Source organism: Sparus aurata, chromosome 9 (genome assembly GCF_900880675.1).
Source record: "Sparus aurata chromosome 9, fSpaAur1.1, whole genome shotgun sequence".
Taxonomy (NCBI): domain Eukaryota; kingdom Metazoa; phylum Chordata; class Actinopteri; order Spariformes; family Sparidae; genus Sparus; species Sparus aurata.
The window spans coordinates 36,478,927-36,497,568 of record NC_044195.1 but is presented as its reverse complement, the minus strand read 5'-3'; the positions used below and the strand labels follow the sequence as shown (position 1 = coordinate 36,497,568).

General features: G+C 43.7%; 1 protein-coding gene across 1 annotated transcript in view; it reads left to right on the top strand.

The window, feature by feature from the left end:
* The first annotated feature begins 2,977 nt into the window (after positions 1–2,977).
* ttn.1 (titin, tandem duplicate 1) overlaps positions 2,978–18,642 on the top strand; it is a 168,685-nt gene continuing 153,020 nt past the window's right edge. Inside the window, exons 1-15 of the mRNA XM_030429348.1 lie at positions 2,978–3,199; positions 8,784–8,887; positions 8,995–9,198; positions 9,326–9,613; positions 9,886–9,971; positions 10,132–10,340; positions 10,789–10,957; positions 13,978–14,220; positions 14,663–14,776; positions 16,161–16,421; positions 17,103–17,165; positions 17,250–17,508; positions 17,604–17,658; positions 17,785–17,988; positions 18,421–18,563. Coding sequence (XP_030285208.1) covers positions 8,797–8,887; positions 8,995–9,198; positions 9,326–9,613; positions 9,886–9,971; positions 10,132–10,340; positions 10,789–10,957; positions 13,978–14,220; positions 14,663–14,776; positions 16,161–16,421; positions 17,103–17,165; positions 17,250–17,508; positions 17,604–17,658; positions 17,785–17,988; positions 18,421–18,563 — 2,389 coding nt within the window. The 5' untranslated portion in view covers positions 2,978–3,199; positions 8,784–8,796. The remainder of the gene's footprint in view (positions 3,200–8,783; positions 8,888–8,994; positions 9,199–9,325; positions 9,614–9,885; positions 9,972–10,131; positions 10,341–10,788; positions 10,958–13,977; positions 14,221–14,662; positions 14,777–16,160; positions 16,422–17,102; positions 17,166–17,249; positions 17,509–17,603; positions 17,659–17,784; positions 17,989–18,420; positions 18,564–18,642) is intronic.

The window sequence follows — 18,642 nt, the reverse complement described above, 5'->3', positions numbered from 1 at the left end:
CATACCACTGACTCCCCCCTGACCGTCCCCCTCACCCAGGCAGACAGAAATAACCTTCGGGGGGACTCCTGGTCCACATTGAGACAGCGGCCATATTTCCTGGTCAACAAGCGTGGTGTGCTGATCTGGAGTCTGATTCATGCTGGACTCAGGAGAAACCAGCAGTTGTTTCATTGTTTCTCTGAGCTGATGAGTCTCCACAGCTCAGCAGCTCCTCGTGAACCCTTCAGCCTGAACACAAAGTCAAATAAACTAGTTTGAACCTCCACGTCTCAGCTGGTTCAGACTTAAATGTGTAAATCTGTTGCTAGGAGACGAATGTAGTGCTGTCCAATCGAGAGGAATCAACTATGTAAACAGGAAGTCACTGTAACATCACAAGGTAGCACTACTTCCAAACATTAGTGACGGCTTTTAAAGCTCAAAGGTAAATCTCTGGACAGGTAGGGATAATGAGAAGGACATATCTGTTAACAGCTAACTGATGTTATTTAGCAATAAATAATTAGCATTTTGGGGGTAATTTGATGTGTGTGTGTGTGTGTGTGTGTGTGTGTGTGTGTGTGTGTGTGTATCAATAGTAAAGACATTTTTAGGTTGAAGATCAGTTACTGTATGTGAGCCGGGCTGCATATTTGGCTAGCTTTTAGGCTATTGTAAATGGGTCGGATATTAGCATGCTAACGTTAGCTTTGCAAGTTGGTTCTTTTAGCTACAGACTGTTTCACATTGCTGCAAAAGCATGAAAATGAAACATCATACCAGTCGCATGTTTTAGTATAAGCATAACGTTAGCTTGACTGATGTAATGCTAACGTTGTGTAACTTTAGTGAAATGCCATTTAAAACATTATATATTGACTCATTATTAAACAGCATTTGTCAAGTTTCTGGTCAGTTATGTCGACTCTTCATGTTGATGTTACATCTTTTACTCAACTCTACAAACAGGTCAGATATTAGGATGCTAACGTTAGCGCTGTCAGCTGGTTCAGGTCGGGACTGTAACACTGCAAATATTTAACAGTTAATCTCAATGTAAGAATTGACGGAGGATGTGAGATCAGATCTGGACGCAGCGCTGCAGGTGGAGTTGCTCTCAAAGCTGCTCAGTTTGACCTCCAGGGATAAAAACACTCAGCTCTTCCTGATGTGCTCACTGGAGACTTCTGCCCACCGAGCCGGCTAACTTCCAGTTCAGTGCCCCGCTAACTTCAGTGGGGATAAGATCATTTAATCGTGAGGCTCTTCTAGACTTTCTGAATTGTGTTGGACCAAACGCATCAAACTCTGTCTGATCTCTCACAATGTTGGATTATGAGAAAAAGTATTTTTTGGCCTCAGAGCGTCAGATGATGAATATCTTACTGAATATTTAAGTCTTTTGTTTTATTTTGCAGCGAGTGAGACGTGAAAAACTCCTGATGGACTGTGTGAGAGTCAAACAGCAGAGAGGTCACACACACACACACACACACACACACACACACACACACACACACACGGAGCGTGTGTGTGTGTGTGTGTGTGTGTGTGTGTGTGTGTGTGTGTGTGTGTGTGTGTGTAATGGCGGGGTGCAGTGTAGCTGTTTGTTAACCGGGCTTCACTCAGTGTTGTAACAGCTACAGACTGACATGGTGTTGAAATACTCACCTGTATGAGGAGTAATCGAGTAAAAGTCTGAAAGTATCTGATTTTAAATGTGTAACTTGAAGTGTGACAAAGTTTCAGGAAACTTCTGACAACTTCTTTCTGACATTTTATACAAAAAACAACTGAGCGAGAACAAAATCATCTCTTGACACAAACGTCTCTCAATTAATAACAAATTTATACTTTTTTCTTAAATTGTTGATTTTATTTTATTCTGAGATTTCACAACTTTTTTTGTTAAAAGTCAAACTTTAATCTTGCATTTCTAAATTCTGCACATAATGTTCCAGAAACTCTGCCTCTCTTGTTTTTCACCTGAGGATGAACATGAAGGAACTGAAACAGAAGAGTTCTGTGAAGTTCTGGTAAAACTACAGAGACGTATATTTACATGTACGTATATGAACTTTGGGTCAAATGATTCTTGGTTCTGATATTGATATTGCTGATTAAATAAGTAATAAATAAACATTTTAAAATGTCTCTGACGCAGCATGTGGTAGCAGTTCAAGTACCAGAAGAGAGAAACACTAAAGTACGGTTCTGTTAGTTCTGTAGTTTGAATCAACAGAACCTCCTGAGTGATTCTCTCACAGGAAGCATTAACGGTGTGTGGTGTGTTAAAGTGTTCTCACTGTTTGGATGTAAACGCAGCAGCTGTCTGTGACGCTGCTGCTCAGTTTTCCTGGTGGAGCAGATTCCTGGTGGAGGGATGGATGATGGATGATTGACAGCTGAGTGATGGTTACCAAACCTCGTTACCAAACCATGACGGAGCTGCAGAGTGACGCTGATCATCACTCAGAGGATTAAACAATGAGACGCTCAGGCTGCAGAGTCACACTCTCTGTATCTGACAGATGAATTAATGCAGCAGCAGCAGCAGAAGAAGAAGAAGTAGAAGTAGAAGCAGAAGAAGAAGAGTGTCCACAGTGTGTTGGTGTTATAACAGCAGGCTGCTGGAGGTGGAGGAGGGGTGGTGCTGCTGGGTTGAGTGACAGGGACAGCCTCTGCCTCCTTTTGGTCAGCAGCTATTTAATGACTCACATTCTGTTTCACTGTGACGTCACAAATGTCTTTAACTCATCAAACTGATCTGATATCAGATGTTAGATATCACTGAGCTGCTGACGGTCGATCATCGATCGATCAGATCGAAGCTGATCAACACTGACTTGGTGACTGACAGGGTGGAGGTTGCATAAATGGCTGCCATGTCCCATCATGCCCCCCTGAGGGTCCCAGCGGCCAATGGGGAGCGTCGGTGAGGTGATGATGCAGGTTGTCCCCCTGGTATAAAGACCTACAGCACCGTCTGGGCCCTTCTGAGCAGTTGGAGCATTCCCAGCCTGGCCTCGGGTGGAGGGATTGCAGGAGGGAAACAAAACTACACGGCCCGTTTCTGTGTAGTTTTGTTTTGTGGGGATACTTTGAGGCTCGACCGTTCTCATCTTGGATTTTTCTGGAAACTCTTTTCTGGATAAGGAGACTAGTCCGAGACCCCGGGGCTCCGTCCCATCAATCAGAGGCACTCTTGTGGAAACAAGTGAGTAAACTCCATCATGTGTCCTGGTGACGTTAACCTGCCGGGTCGGACCGGGTCAGGATTCTGGTGTTTAGTGAACTGGGGCAGGTGTTCTGTGTTTCTGTGCTGGTTTTCTGTATTTTGGTGGCGTGGCCGCGTGCAGCAGACTGCAGCGATCAGACGGAGGTTAAGAATAGCTGCTGAGAGCATGAGAGTGGCCCGTCAGCTGGCCCATGGCTTTTTAAGGGAATCAGCCGCGGGGCTATCACTCTCACCTCCAGCTATGTGCCACATGCTGCCTGTCAATCACAGCCGGCAGGAGGGGGGCGGTGTATTTTTGGCCACTGCCATATCTGTCGCTCACATTCAGCTCTGTAAATATCAGCCGGTTTATCCTCTGCTCCACTGCTGAGGGGGAACAGGGGTATTGATCGCTGATTGGTGGGTCAGACTGCGATCGGCTCGGCGCTGATGGCTGTCAGAGAGAATCTGAGGAACTGGACTCTCTCTTCTCATCCAATCAGCTGACAGCACTGAAATAAACAGCAGCTGTCCTGACGAGGCGTTCAAAGACCTCAAAGAGTTAAAGAAATAAATCAGCAGTAATGTGAAGAGATGATCTGAACATTGATTTACAGATCCGATCAGTTTCTATCTGTCCTCAGACTTTTATTAACTTTCTTTTATAAACATTTATTTTCCTGTCCAGTTGTTCTGTGAGGAGTTCACGGCTGTTTTCATCTCAGTCGCTGCTTTTTATTCACATTTTCTAAAAATAACATTTTATATTACAAATCAGTAAAATGAGCAGGAAACAGAAAAACATCTTCAGATTTCGGCCCTGAAGAGAAAATGTTCAGACAAACGTTTCATTATCAGATTAAAGATGTTTTAATCTCTTCATGTTGCTCTGATGAACTCTGTCTGCTGTCAGCGTGTCACATGTGATTCAGTAACTCAGGAACATCATTCATGAGCTCAGAGCTGTAAAAATAAAAGCAGCTGCTGTTTCCTGCTGCTCAGTATTTCACATGTCAGTCTTATAAATATTGACATCAAATCTCTGACACAGTTTCAGTTCTTCAGATGAATTTTATGGTCTTCAGAGTTCATTTAGATCTTGATGAAGCTGACGTGTGTTTTCTGCTGTGTGCGTCAGAGTCCTGTGAGTTAATAATAAACGGAACATAATTTATGATCTCCGGCTGTGAAAGTTTATCTGACAGCTGGTTTCTGTGTTCTAAGAATGTTTTCACGTGTTTAATTGAGTTCAGTATGAAATTATATTTCAGCCATCAGTAAAAACACGACAACGTTTCTGAAACTTCAACAAAGAAGAAAAAAAGATTCTTGAGTTTGATCTGAAAGAGTTTTGTGATGGACGGTTCTGTTCTGTTCTGTTCTGTTCTGTTCTGTTTGTCATATGTGATCACATTCAGTCCATACAGAAGATAATTGATGACTCCCGGCTGGAGGATCATGTGATCAGTTTTACAGACTGAAGCATGAACTGATTAATGAGAGTAAAAACATCCTGACAGCATGACGAGCAGCTCAGGACGTTTCTGCTTTTCTCCGGCTGTTATCTGTGTGATTGTTATTGATCCTGATTGGATCCACATGTTCACTGTGTGTTTGTTCGTCCAATCACAGGCCAGACACACGATGACATCAGAGCCATTTCAAACAAAGTTAAACAGGTTTAATTAGATTTGAATCAAACTTTAATAATGAGTTAATACACACATTAATTAATTAATTAATTCATGTATTAATTCATGATTAAAGTTTAAAAGTATTTCTGTGATTGAGTTTCTGATTGATTCTGTGTTCAGACTGTGAGTGACATCATCAGTGAGGAAGAAGATGTCTGTGTGACTCAGCTGTCAGTGAAACACATGATGTTGATTCTGCAGTAAAAGTTCCTGAAATACTGCTGCAGTACTGCAGTTATACCACAGTTATACTACAGTAGTACTGCAGTTATACTACAGTTATACTACAGTTATACTGCAGTTTTACTGCAGTTATACCACAGTTATACTGCAGTTATACTGCAGTTATACTGCAGTTATACTGCAGTTATACTGCAGTTATACTACAGATATACTGCAGTTATACTGCAGTTATACTGCAGTTATACTGCAGTTATACTACAGTGACCTCAGGAGGAAATTAACATTACGTTCAATAATCTGCAGATTAGTTTCTGATTTGATTGATCACTTCGTCATTACGTCTACAGAATGATAAACATGCACCTTATTTACAATAATTAATAGCCAGATTATGTTCTCTAAAAACAAATCAAACAAAACTATGTAGAAAAAACAGACTGAAGTCACAAAATAATCAGAATCTTTTCTACTTCATTTACTTCAATGAGAGCGGAACAAGTTATTATGACTTCTGCTCTTATTATTATCTTTATTATAATGTATTATTATCTTTATTATAATGTATTATTATGTTGTTATCATCTTTGTCTTAAACACTTCATTATTCTGGCTGCATGTGAAGAAGCTTCAGCAGTTATAATGATCGTTAAAGTTAAAAATCCAGTTATGAGTTTAAATCTGATGAAAATCAAATGTGATTTAGTTTCAATAATTGAAGATGAAATAAATATTAAAACTTCTCTTTTAAACATTTTGAATGTAGAGTTTGTGAGTTTGAACATTTTCCAGCTTTAATGACTCTGATTAAATCTTTTCAGACAGAAAAGTAAACTATGACAGTAAATAACTGATTATTACACGTTTTAAATATAAAAGTTTATGTTTTCCTGATTTGAAACATTTGATCGGCTGATTTTTTCGGTACTTCCTGTTTGAAGTCACTTCCTGCTCAGCTGTGACGACGTCGTAACATCGTCCTCACGTGTGACAACAACAAGTTACTGATGCAAATATTCTGATTAAAAAACACCAGATTGTGCAGAAAATCAGCATTTCTTTCAACAAACACACATTTTTGATATTTTTAATTCATCCAAAAGGTTTAAATGTTTAAATGAATGAGTGCAAACTAAACCTGCAGCCTGTGAAAACACAGAGAGTCATAAAAGCTGCAGGAGGTTTGTTGGTAGATTCAGGAGCTGAAGTGACTTTCAGGCTCTTCAGCCGTCAGCACGAGTTCACTGGTTCATTACACAAACAAACACAACAACATGAACAAACGTGTTAAAATGTGACGTTGTTCCTGTCAAAGATTCTTTAACTGTGTTCAGAATTTAACCTCCAGAGAATCATAAACTAAATTATAACAACACTTTATTAATACAGAGCGTTTTATACAAACAGGTGCAAAACAAAGAAACCTGAAGCGTGAACACATCATTTATATTCTTCACACGTCTCGTAACTTTAACTGCTGTAACAAACTCAACCAAGTGCACAAAACCAGACTGCATTTAAAAAGTACGGAATTTTAAATTGATGGCAAATTAAAGATGTTAGTGTGATCTTAAATGAATAATTAACATCAGTATCAGCAGACTGGTGAAGCTAAACACTGCAAGTATAATGATATCAGTCTGAAGAACATATGGAGAGATGATGTTCAACACAAATAGAGAGAATATTATTTATAAAACAACACAAAGTTCCTCATTAATGACCCACTCATGATTAATGTGATTAATGGAGGCAGATCACAAACTTTCTGCACCGTCATCTTGTTGAGACGTGCAGACATTCAACTGATCTGAGAGCAGCTGTCAGCAGTAAAGTGCAGCTGAGGCTAAATGTGGCTCTGATCTGAAGTCAGGAGGGGTCGCAGAGGAGCCGAGTCCACGTTCACAGCGAGGTCACAGCAAGGTCGCATCAATACACTGATCACTGATCAGTGATCAGTGATCAGTGATCAGTGATCAGTGATCGATCACCTGAAGACAGATTTTCATTCAGATTTTTACTTTATGAATTTCTCCTCTCGTCTGTTTTCATCTCTTCTTCTTCTTCTTCCTCTTTCTCCCGTCGTCCTCCTCTTCCTCTCCTGTCATCAGAATGTTTCTCTTCTGTCCGTTCTTGGATTCATTATTTCATATTTGTTTGCTGTTACAGACTTTTTTACAGTGTTTCTGTAAAGATAAAGATTCAATTACACCCAACACATTAAATAATAATATGATAATATAACAGTAGTACTAAAATATCTGAACCTGCTGCAGAGATTTGGCCTCTTCTTCTTCTTCTTCTCCTTCTTCTTCTTCTTCTCTTCCTCTGATGACTCGAGCACACGGCTGACCTCCAGCTGCTGCCGTCCGTCAGCGCCGTCTGCCCTCCAACAAGCCCCGCCCCCTGACATTTATAGCTCCTGTCTGCTTTGTGAAACTCAAACCTGAAGCTGAGTGAAGCTGCACACACACTCAGCACATTTTCATCCAGCTGCCTTTAAATCTGTGCATCAATAAAAACCAACAGAAACACTCAGTTCTTCTTCTTCTGTCATCTCTGCGGTGTAGCTGCAGTGATCTCCGGCTCGCTCCTCCCAAACTAAACTAAACTAAACTAAACTAAACTAAACTAAACTAAATAAACTAAACTAAACTAAACTAAACTAAATAAACTAAACTAAACTAAACTAAACTAAATAAACTAAACTAAACTAAACTAAAGTAAATAAAGTAAAGTAAACATAATAAAGTAAACTCATAGAGGCTGCAGACAGAACCAGGACATGAAGTGAACATTGGGACTGGTCTGTACTTTATAGCTGCAGGTTGTCTGTTCTGGTCCACAGTCAGAGTTTGTTGGCTGATGTTTGTTTCGACACTTTGAGTCGGATGTTTTGGAGCTGACTTCCATTTAAAACCTTTCAGAGACGCTGAGCCGGATCCGTCCAGCAGGAACTTCTTTATATAACTCGTTATTTTATCAAAGTTAACACCAACAAATGAATCTGGAGACAGTCTCGCAGGTCAGAGGTCATCCTGTTGCTCCTCCAACTGAACTAGTCACACCGGCTGTCGGGCTTCAAACCTGGTGAGCTTTTTCTGACCAGATGGATCCATGTCGCTGGTTCTGACCCGTCAGCTCAGGTGTCTTCCTGCACTGTAACGTCGTCACATGACCTCAACACTTAGTTTGTAATTAGTTTGTCCAGGTAAAGTTGTGAGTTGAGAGAAAACATGAATGTTTAAGATAAAGTCAGATGTACCTTTATTATATATTTCATCTCCTGCTGGAGACATTCCACAGTGTGCAGACAACAGAACAGAGCAGTCCAGGTACGAGACCACCGAGAGGAAAATAAAATGGAATAAAATAAAAGTATGACGCTGACGTTTACTGAATCCTGAAGTTTCAGAGAACCAGAACAGTTCTGGTCCGTTGGTCCGACTGTTGGTGGTTTTAGGTCTATTCTGGTTTAATCACTGGATCAGGAGGAATAACGAGCCTTGGCGTTGAGCTCTGCTGCTGTTTGTCAGCGCTGGTCACCGGAGCCGGGACAGATGCTTTGGGTCGTCTATTTCTGGAGTTATGAGACGAGCTGCGTCTGTGTGTCCTAAAGTGAAGGAGGAGAAATCCAGACGGACACTGAAGAGAGCTTCCTGTTTAGTTTGATGTATCTTATTGAAGACTTTCTCTCTGTTTCCCTGCAGGGTGCCGACCATCATGTCAACACAAGCACCAACGTTCACGCAGCCGCTGCAGAGCGTCGTGGCACTAGAGGGTAGTGCCGCGACGTTCGAGGCTCAAGTTAGTGGTAAGAACTCAAACTTCACGCAATGATTCATAGTTTTACATCTGACATTAGAAATCAGTTGATGGCGTTTGGTTCTCTGACCGGTCGGGTTCTTCTGGGTCCTGCAGGTTCTCCAGTTCCTGAGGTGAGCTGGTTCCGTGATGGCCAGGTTCTTTCCGCCGCCGCTCTGCCCGGCGTTCAGATCTCGTTCAGTGATGGCCGCGCTGTTCTGAGAATCCCCGCTGTGACTGCCGCACACAGCGGAAGATTTTCCGTCAGAGCTACCAATGCCACTGGACAGGCGACGAGCACCGCTGAGCTCCTCGTTACAGGTGAGTCCAGGTGGACAGAACGGAGCGATGCGTTAATCACTGATTCATTCTCATGTGTGAGTATCAGCTGGTGTCTGAGTGAAGACAGAAGGTGGCTTCTCACATCTGTCACTAATGTTTCCTGCAGTGGAGACGGCGCCGCCCAGCTTCCTTCAGAGACTGCAGAGCTCCACAGTGAGACAGGGCAGCCAGGTGAGGCTGGACGTTAAAGTCACAGGAATCCCAACACCTGTGGTGAAGTTCTACAGAGAGGGAGCTGAGATCCAGAGCTCAGCCGACTTCAGGATCCTCCAGGAGGGAGACCTGTACAGTCTGCTGATCGCCGAGGCTTTCCCAGAGGATTCTGGGACATATTCAGCGACCGCAACAAACAGCAGCGGACGGGCCACCTCCACAGCTGAACTGCTGGTTCAGGGTGAGACCTCCACTCACCTGTCTGAAGCCTCCAACTGTGCTGGAGGACAAACTGTGATGCATGTGGTGAAGATCAGGAGAGAAAAAAGAAAAATGATTCCAACGTTGAAAAAGCTGCTCCTGTTTTGTGTTGAAGTTTACGTTAAATGTGATCTGGAAACTTTAAGACTTGAATAATATTTTGAAAAAGTATTAATCTATTAAAATAATGATCACGCTGCAGTCAGTATGTCGGGTTCACATCACTTCCTAAACTCAACCGTGTGTGTTCAGGTGAAGAACCCGTTCCAGCAAAGAAAACCAAGACAGTGATTTCAACTTCTGCAATCTCACAGACCCGTCAGACCCGAGTGGAAAAGGTACCGAGCACCCAGCTGTCCGACATCACAAACATAAATCTGAATAATATCATCATATGTGGCGTTACGTGTTTCCTTTTCATATTTTGTCTCTAAATGTGAAATCCAATGACTGTAATGAGCCTTCAGTGTGTCTGACCGCCGTCTCCTCCCTACTCAGAGGATGGAGGCCAGTTTCCAGGCCTCCATGCAGATGCAGGTGGAGAGCGCTGAGATGATTCAGCAGCTGGCTCACAAGACTCCGCCCAGAGTTCCACCCAAACCCGCGTCCAAGTCCCCGACCTCGCTGGTCGCCAAGGTGGCCGGAGGACGCCAACAGTCGCCGTCACCTGTCAGACACGTGAAGGCACCCACGCCAACACCTGTCAGGTGGGTGGAGCTTTGCCGAGAGTAGGACAATATTTTAAAGGAACAGTTTCCTCCCTCCATGTTGATATAAAGTCAGTGAAGTGTGGTAGTCCACAGAACAGTTCTGGAGCTTCACAGTCAACACAGAGTTGCAGCATTCTGCTGAACAACTGAAGCAGCTGAGACTTGATTTAAACATCAGAAGTCTCCATCAGCTCGTCTGCTGTGATCTCAGTCTGCAGCAGAGACACATCACTAACTGATCTCAGACCAGATCTACACCTCACACGGGGCACGCAAACACTTTTCCATCTTTCTGTGAATTGTTCCTTTAGTACGAGCTGTATGTGAGAACAGTAAAGGTTACAGTAACATGTCAGAGTGATTTTAACTGAGCGGCGGGGGTGATGGTGTTACGGAGGTTGGCCCTCTGTAGGCCTGAACTGTGACCTGCCTCCCCCGTCTCCAGGCCTGCCTCTCCCACCTCAAGACTCTCAGTCTCCCCCATCAGGCCGGTCAAGTCCCCCATCACCGCACGCAGACAAGAAGCTGCCGGCGTTGACGTCCTGCCGCCCTGGAAGGTCGCCGGCATGATCCAGGAGCAGCGCATGGAGCAGCGAGTCACCATTGTCACAGAGGTGAGGGAGGGACGCATGGCTGGGGGGCTACAGCACCACCTGGTGGTGTACAGCACCACCTGGGGGGCTACAGCACCACCTGGTGGTGTACAGCACCACCTGGGGGGCTACAGCACCACCTGGTGGTCTGCAGCACCACCTGGTGGTGTACAGCACCACCTGGTGGTCTACAGCACCACCTGGGGGGCTACAGCACCACCTGGTGGGCTGCAGCACCACCTGGGGGGCTACAGCACCACCTGGTGGTCTGCAGCACCACCTGGTGGTCTGCAGCACCACCTGGGGGGCTACAGCACCACCTGGTGGTCTACAGCACCACCTGGGGGGCTACAGCACCACCTGGTGGGCTGCAGCACCACCTGGGGGGCTACAGCACCACCTGGTGGTCAGGGCGGGGAAGCTCAGGGAGCAGTTTGAAAACCTGGAGGGGGACGTGAGACCTCTGAACGAGGCGGTTCTGTCTCTGTGACTTCTGCTTCCTGAACAGATCACTTCCTGTGATCTCCGTCCAGAAGTAACATAGGAACCAGAACTAAGACCATCAGAACCTCCTCCAGTTCTCCTCAGTATTAGAATTAAGTCAAGGACAGTTCATCCAAGACTGCACACCAAAGCTGCTAAGCTCGTTCAGCTCACTCTGGTGGTTAAAATGTATAGGTCCAACATTAAACTGTCTGCCCAAAGCATTGTGGGATGTGTAGTTCCAGAACTTCGAACTGGTAGTTTCATCTCTTTTGCTTCACCGAGGAGATGTTTAAGTGTAAAAACAGACCGAGAGGAAACACACATCCTTTACACGTCCAGCTTCCTGTTGAACAAGCTGCTCCTGAGTGGATGTTAACTCATCTGTATGTCAAACATGTGAGTGAAACAACTGTTAATACAACCGTCACGTCTTTTATTCCATTTCTATGTTTTTACTGTTTCCTCCTCTGAGAGTCTCTTCTGTCTGTCAACACTGTTCAGCTCAAGAAAGGAAACCCTGATGTTCTGTCTTATTGTTTTAAATGTGACTAACCGACATTCAGAGGCAGCATGATGAAGACGGTGGAACAGGTCGCCATGGCGCCCGCTGCTGGTCAGGCCTGTCGTCACGGTGACCAGAAAATAACAAACACGTCCATCATGTGATCCCTCCGTCGTCTTCACCGGCTGCTCCTAAAACGTTCGCGTGTCACAACTTATTCCACATCATCTTCTTTTAACGAACATTAATTATTTATTCATTATTTTCTTTATGCACTTAGTTTCTCTGAACATCCACTTCAGGCACAGCTGAGTTGTGCTGCAGCTTCTGTCATGGATCTGAATGCAAATTATTTATTAAATCAAAATGTTGAAAAAGTTACAAAAAACATAATAAATGTACAAACTTACTTTATAGATGAACCCACATCATCAAGAGTTAACGTGTAAACAAAATAAATTGCTGCTAATTGAATTCACCTCATGAAGGCCTCACGTCTTCACTCTGAGCGTTCGACCTTTTAAAGAGCGTGAAGTCGGTTTGTGGAGTCCCAACATTCACTAGCTGAGCTGAATCACAGAAATCATGTATTTCAGAAAAGCCTGGAGTAAAGTCAGGGTCGAAACAACCTCCGTCTGAAACCTCCATCTTATTATAACCGTCCATCCTTCTTCATTTCCTTCATCCACCTCAGATCAGCAGGACTGTGTTTGACCATCAGTTTGTCTTCATCACTTCTCCAGCAGCATGGTACCAAAGTTAACGCTTTTGATTTGGTTATCAGCCTCAAACTGTCAACATGGAGTCAGAATCATCTGGAACAACAGATGACATGAGTTTTACCCAGAGTGCCGAGGGATGGGACAACGCTATGAGCCATGATGTCACGACATGTGACCATAACCTCCATCACATGTCAGTCAGGGACCAGCAGCGGTCCAGTGACGCTGCTGGTATTTACATGGAGACAGCAGAGGATGAAAACATGGTGGAGGAGAAGTGTTTCAGGCCGTCTCACCTCTGTAAAGAACAACTCCGCCTCCATCCAACCGAAGAATCATTCAGACTTCAGAACTGCGACGTCTCGCTCAGTTTGTCTGATGACGAGCTTCCTTCAGCGCGGTGTTACCTTGATCTCAACCAAGATGTCCGCCCGGTCCTCCAGCAGGTAGCTCGCCATCCGTCCTGAGTGGACACGTCACGACTGCTCCGTCGTCTTTTTTTGAGTGTTTTCACTGCCATCGTTCTGCAGCTGCCACTTCACCTTTCTTCACTTTCAGCACTTCAGTTCATGGTGTTCTTTAGCGACTTTCATCTGATTTAGATGTTGTTTTTCTTGCATGTCAAACTGACGAGTACGTGTTGTCTTCACCAGGTGATCTTCAGTGTTTACTTGAGTACGTTTACATGCACACAGGTATCCTGTCTGTGGTGTTAAGTTAAATAGTCAATAATAATGACTTTTGTTTAATTATGGATCACCGTCCACACTAAATAATCTGGAAATTATGTTTACACGTGCAAACCTGTAACCTGGACACCGTGACGGCGATGCTGTGTGCGTGTACAGATACTCCATTTGTGAAAAGTTTGTCGATCACAGAAGCAGGAAGGTGTCGAGGGAAAAACTAGAGTTCATTCATTCAAACACTAACGTACGCTTCCATTATTTTGCTCGAGCAATTCCTTCTGTTCCATCTTTTTAGTGTCACTGAATGACAGTTTGCCTGAAATCAGTACAATTACCTCAAACTTTTGACAACCAGCCAGTTAACTGTTGTGTCTCTACGGACCAGAGCCTCCAGAGCTCCATAAACAACACGCTGGTAGACAGTTAGCTAAAGCTGTGAGCTGGCTGAGAAGTCCAATAAATAAAAACAATAACTCTAAAGGTCCCAGGGACAAAGTCATCACCCCCAGAATTCAAATCAGATTATGTCAAAAACCAAATTGAATAAAAGCAAGAATGAACTCAGGTTTCCCTGCGTCCATCCTCCTGTTCTGTCCTGCCATGGATGTCCTGAGATCTATGTGCTGCTGGTTGTGTCTCCAGGCTGAGGGCGGGAAAAGAGCTGGGGCGGTGGCCACAGTGATGGCCGCCGTCGACCTCGCTCGGGTCCGTCTGCCTGTGCATGTGGAGGGCGGTCGAGCTGAAGAGGAGGAGGCTGTAGAGGCAGCCGCTATGACTGCCGATCAGCAATACCGAGCCAGCCGGACTACAACAAGAGTGCAGGCTGGTCAAATGATTCCCACTGCTCAGGAGTTTACAGCTGAATCCACCCTGCTGCTGCCTCAGGTTCGATCAGGCTCAGAGCAAACAAACACCTGCATTATCAAGAGATTTTCACCTGATTATCAGATGAAATCACTCTGTAGTTATTATAAAACAACCTGTTGTTCTGCACTGGCAAACATTTGACAGGCTTCATGAGAGTTTGGGAGTTGAAGGAGCAGAGATTCCTCACCTTTCACTGTCTCATAAGTGGACTGAGGCTTGTTCAGGTTTTGCAAAGTTCATGTAGAGAAGATAATGATCGGGGTAAAATAATCAATCAATAATCATGTTGTGAGAAAAATCCTTAAAATGAGCTAAATGATTTGCCGGTGCTTGAATGATTTCTCTAAAACTATAAATCTCTTGATAGGCATGTTGTTGTTTGTGGTACAGTATCATTTATATTGTCCAGCTCTTCATCCTGAGGTTGTAACGCTCCTGTGAACTCTGTTGGTTACTCCAGATTCAGAGAACAACAGAAATCTCCACCCACGTGGACACTGGTCTCGCTCCATCTCCAGTTCCACATTTCACAGTTTCTAAAGTTTCGGTCCCAAAACACGAGTCTAGCTCTGAGGTAAGAGAGGCAACATCAGGCAAGCAGTACGAAGTAACCTGGACTGAGAAATAATCAGTCAGTAATCCAACCTGTGGACTAATCAAGCCTTCATTAAGCCCTCCCTGCTCACTGTTGCTAACCTGTCAATCTTTGTGTTCTCATACTCAGTTTACAAAGATGATGGAGGCACACATCCCATCATAAGATATATAGTAACTTTTCCACCAATTTGTCTTCAAGCTTTTAATTTCCAGCTGACAGACATCAGTTTTGTCTGCTGAAATGAACACTGTACTGAGGCTAGTTAGCATTAGCACATTGACTGATGCTACCCTGAGTTGGTAAAAAACTCCATCTAAAGATACATTTTAGAGGTCACCAGTTTTAAGGAAGGACCCCTGAAGCGTGGTCTTTCATATGCACTTGAGATGCTACATACATGATGTCATGCTAACAGACTGAGGCTTAAGCTAACGGGTCCCAGCAGGAACCTCACAAGTAATTGGTGATCCATATAGAAGAAATTGAAATAAAGACACAAAAACAAATTTACTTTGGCAACTTAATGCTGTCTCAACTTTGAGTGTGGTTGCAGTTGTGAACATTTCCCTGAGACCAGAAAAGAGCATCAGGACAGAGCTGCTAATGCTATCTTCAAGTCTGATAGCATCCAGGACCGGCTCGTACAGGGTCGGGGGCTCAGTCTTTAATGGAGACTGTTTTTAATGTAAACTGTGAACCCCATAATGTATTTAAGTAAAATAGCTATGTGCTGACTCTTAGCCTTGGAAGTAGGCTTATGCTAGGTTGCTACTATAGGCAGTAAGCTAATTAGCTGGGAAAGCTAACATTAGCATCATATTAGCATGTCATGAGTTAAGTCCAAACTCTTGGTCTTTGAATCAGGCTCATTCTAGGTTGTTGACGTAGGCAATAAGCCTGTCAATCAAACGTTAGCAGCTTATGCTAGATCAGAGTACCAGATCAGGTCTAGCACTGCTGACAGCAATGAAGAAATGCAAACACTGACACACCTGCTGTGACTAATTGGTTGCTAAACTGTGATTGGACAGATGCTACTTGGAGGCGGGGTTTAGTGAACGGTCATTTGGTTATTACTGCTACCTGAAATGCAAACTTGTGAACTGTAGTTTAGAAGTGATAAAATAATCTTTATAAAATAACAAATTTAATCTATTTTAACCTTGTTTTTCTTCACCTTCTTAATCAATAAATCAATAATCCACTTAGCTTCATTTAAAATTCCCTTAGTTCTACCCTGCTGTAACTTTAATAAAAACTAACCGTAGATCCCTCCCTGTGCTGTGGTTTAACGCAAACATTCAAAACAAGCCGACAGACTGTTTGATCATCGTGTTGGTGTCCTCTTTGGCTCGGTCAGGTTTCCATCGCCGGCTCGGCGATCGCTACTCTGCAGAAAGAGTTATCTTCATCCGCTGCCACAGCTAGAAAGATCATCAGGCCTGTCAAGTCTCCCAGTCCGTCTGGTAGAGTGTCAGCGACCAGAGAGACACCAGAGCCCGTCCCGCCACCATTCAAAGACTTTGCTGAGAAATATCAGAGTCGTTTTGGCGCTGAGTTACAGACGGGGGTGGTGTACTCGGGGGGCATGGAGAAAATGTATGAGGACTGGGGAGCCCAGGTTTGTAATACAGTTCAATGGGCTGGATCTGAACAGGACAAGAAAACCAGATGAGTAGATGAAAGTCTGAAGGACTGTACACCAAATCAGCAATCAACAACTTATTTCTTTATGTCTGTCCGTCACGGAAATGTGTTATGGGCGTCACCAGAAAATGATGCCTAATAGTTTTGATGATCTTTAACTTAGTGCCTCAAACTGGCCAAAATATCACTCAAGAAATATCGACTATAAATCAGAATGTTCCTCGGCCCCAGAGTTTGAACCTTTTTGATTATACCATCACCTTAAACTTTACATTTGTAGCACTACTACTCATTAGGCTAAAAGAATAAGCTAATCATATGTTTTCATGTTGTTGGTGCTCTGCAGCCTTTAGTTTTTTAAGAAGTCCGGTTTTCTTGATTTCTGTGAAAATCCAGGATATAATAACCTCTCATGAAAACTTTAACATGCTCGTCGATGCTATTGACAACATCATTCTCACCTCTTCAATCCATCCAGCCTCCTCTCCATCTTTCTGTGCTGTCATATGTCGTGTCTTCTCATTAGATGTTCAATGTAAACCTTCAAAGTCTTGTTCTGTGTGTGTTTGCCTTGTGTCCATGTTGTAGATTTTAGAAAAACGCACATGGTTTCATAAAATTTGAACGTTCTAAGTAGCCTCTGACTGTTTGACAGGTGACAGAGGCAGCAGCCGTACCTTCTGCTGGTGCCGGCGTTATCCCGCCCACACTGGTGTCAGTAAGTGTCGCCCCACAGCTACAAAATATATTCAAGCCTCTTCAGGAAAGAGACCTTTTTTAAAGTGTTGTACTTTCTTTGCAGGGCTTGAAGAACACAAATGTGACAGAGGGCGAGTCGGTGACCCTGGAGTGCCAGATCAGTGGTAACCCGACACCCGTCATCATGTGGTTCAGAGAGGACTACAAGATTGAGAGCTCAATTGATTTCCAGATTAGCTATGAGAACGGAATCGCCCAGCTGGTGATCCGCGAGGCGTTCGCTGAAGACAGCGGGCGCTTCACCTGTACCGCCACCAGCGAGGCGGGAACCGTGAGCACCTCCTGCTACCTTCTCGTCCAAGGTCAGTACATGAATGTTTTAATGAACATTAATATATGAGAAAGTTCTGTTTTGTTTGTTTGTCTTCAATCTTTAAATTTCCTTCTTCTCCTCCAGTGTCCGAGGACATCGAGAGCAGAGAGACTGAACATGTTGAAACTGTTGTGAAACTGTGAGTCAATAAAGCTGCTTTAAAGTTTAAAACATAATCTACCCTGTCAGCACTGATCAGGAAGGATTCTTCTGGTTCTTTCTTTTTTTAAATTGTTGAGACTTAAAGAGAGAATTGTGTTTCCAGTGTAACCGAAGAAGCCAAAGAGGAGACTATGTCTCAGGTGAGTGAGACAGAAGCTGCTGCCGCAGCTCCCTTCTTCATCAGGAAGCCGACCATCCAGAAGTTGGTGGAAGGTGGAAGTGTCGTGTTTGAATGCCAGGTTGGAGGAAGCCCCAAACCTCACATCATCTGGAAGAAGGGCGGCGTACCGCTCACTACTGGATACAGGTATGTTACTTCAGATATTTACTTAGCAGGATATGATGTTCAACAGAAGATGATTTCCAAGAATTTAGGTGTGACAAAACCCTGTTTGTCATGCTGAATTTGGGGAAATGTGTTGGATATGCTGCACTAGGCATTTATAATGTACAGCCTTGAAACATGAAGTCTTGGATGTGAATACTCATACTCAGTGGATCTCAAGATCTTAAAAACTAATGCAGACAAACCAAACAGCATATGAAATTCACATTTAGAAATCTTTGGAGCATACTGTGGCCCAGGACATTTTATTAGTCCCTTATCTTTTCTCTTGCACCAACCCCGGGACAAACTTGTGTTTTTATAGATTGTGTCTGTAATGTGTACTCCAGCCTCTAGGTGGTACCAGTCATTAAATCACATTCAGTATGTTCTTTCTCTTCCTCTGGCCATTAGATACAAAGTTGCCTACAAGAAGGACTCTGGAGAATGCAAATTAGAGATCTCTATGACCTTCGCTGATGACGCCGGAGAATACTCCGTTTTTGCCAAGAACCAGCTGGGAGAAGTCTCAGCCTCCGCCAACCTGCTGGAGGAAGGTACGAGAACATATGCACCAATACAAACTTCATGTTTAAAAGAAATCAGACTGGAAGACAATATATGATGACAGTGACT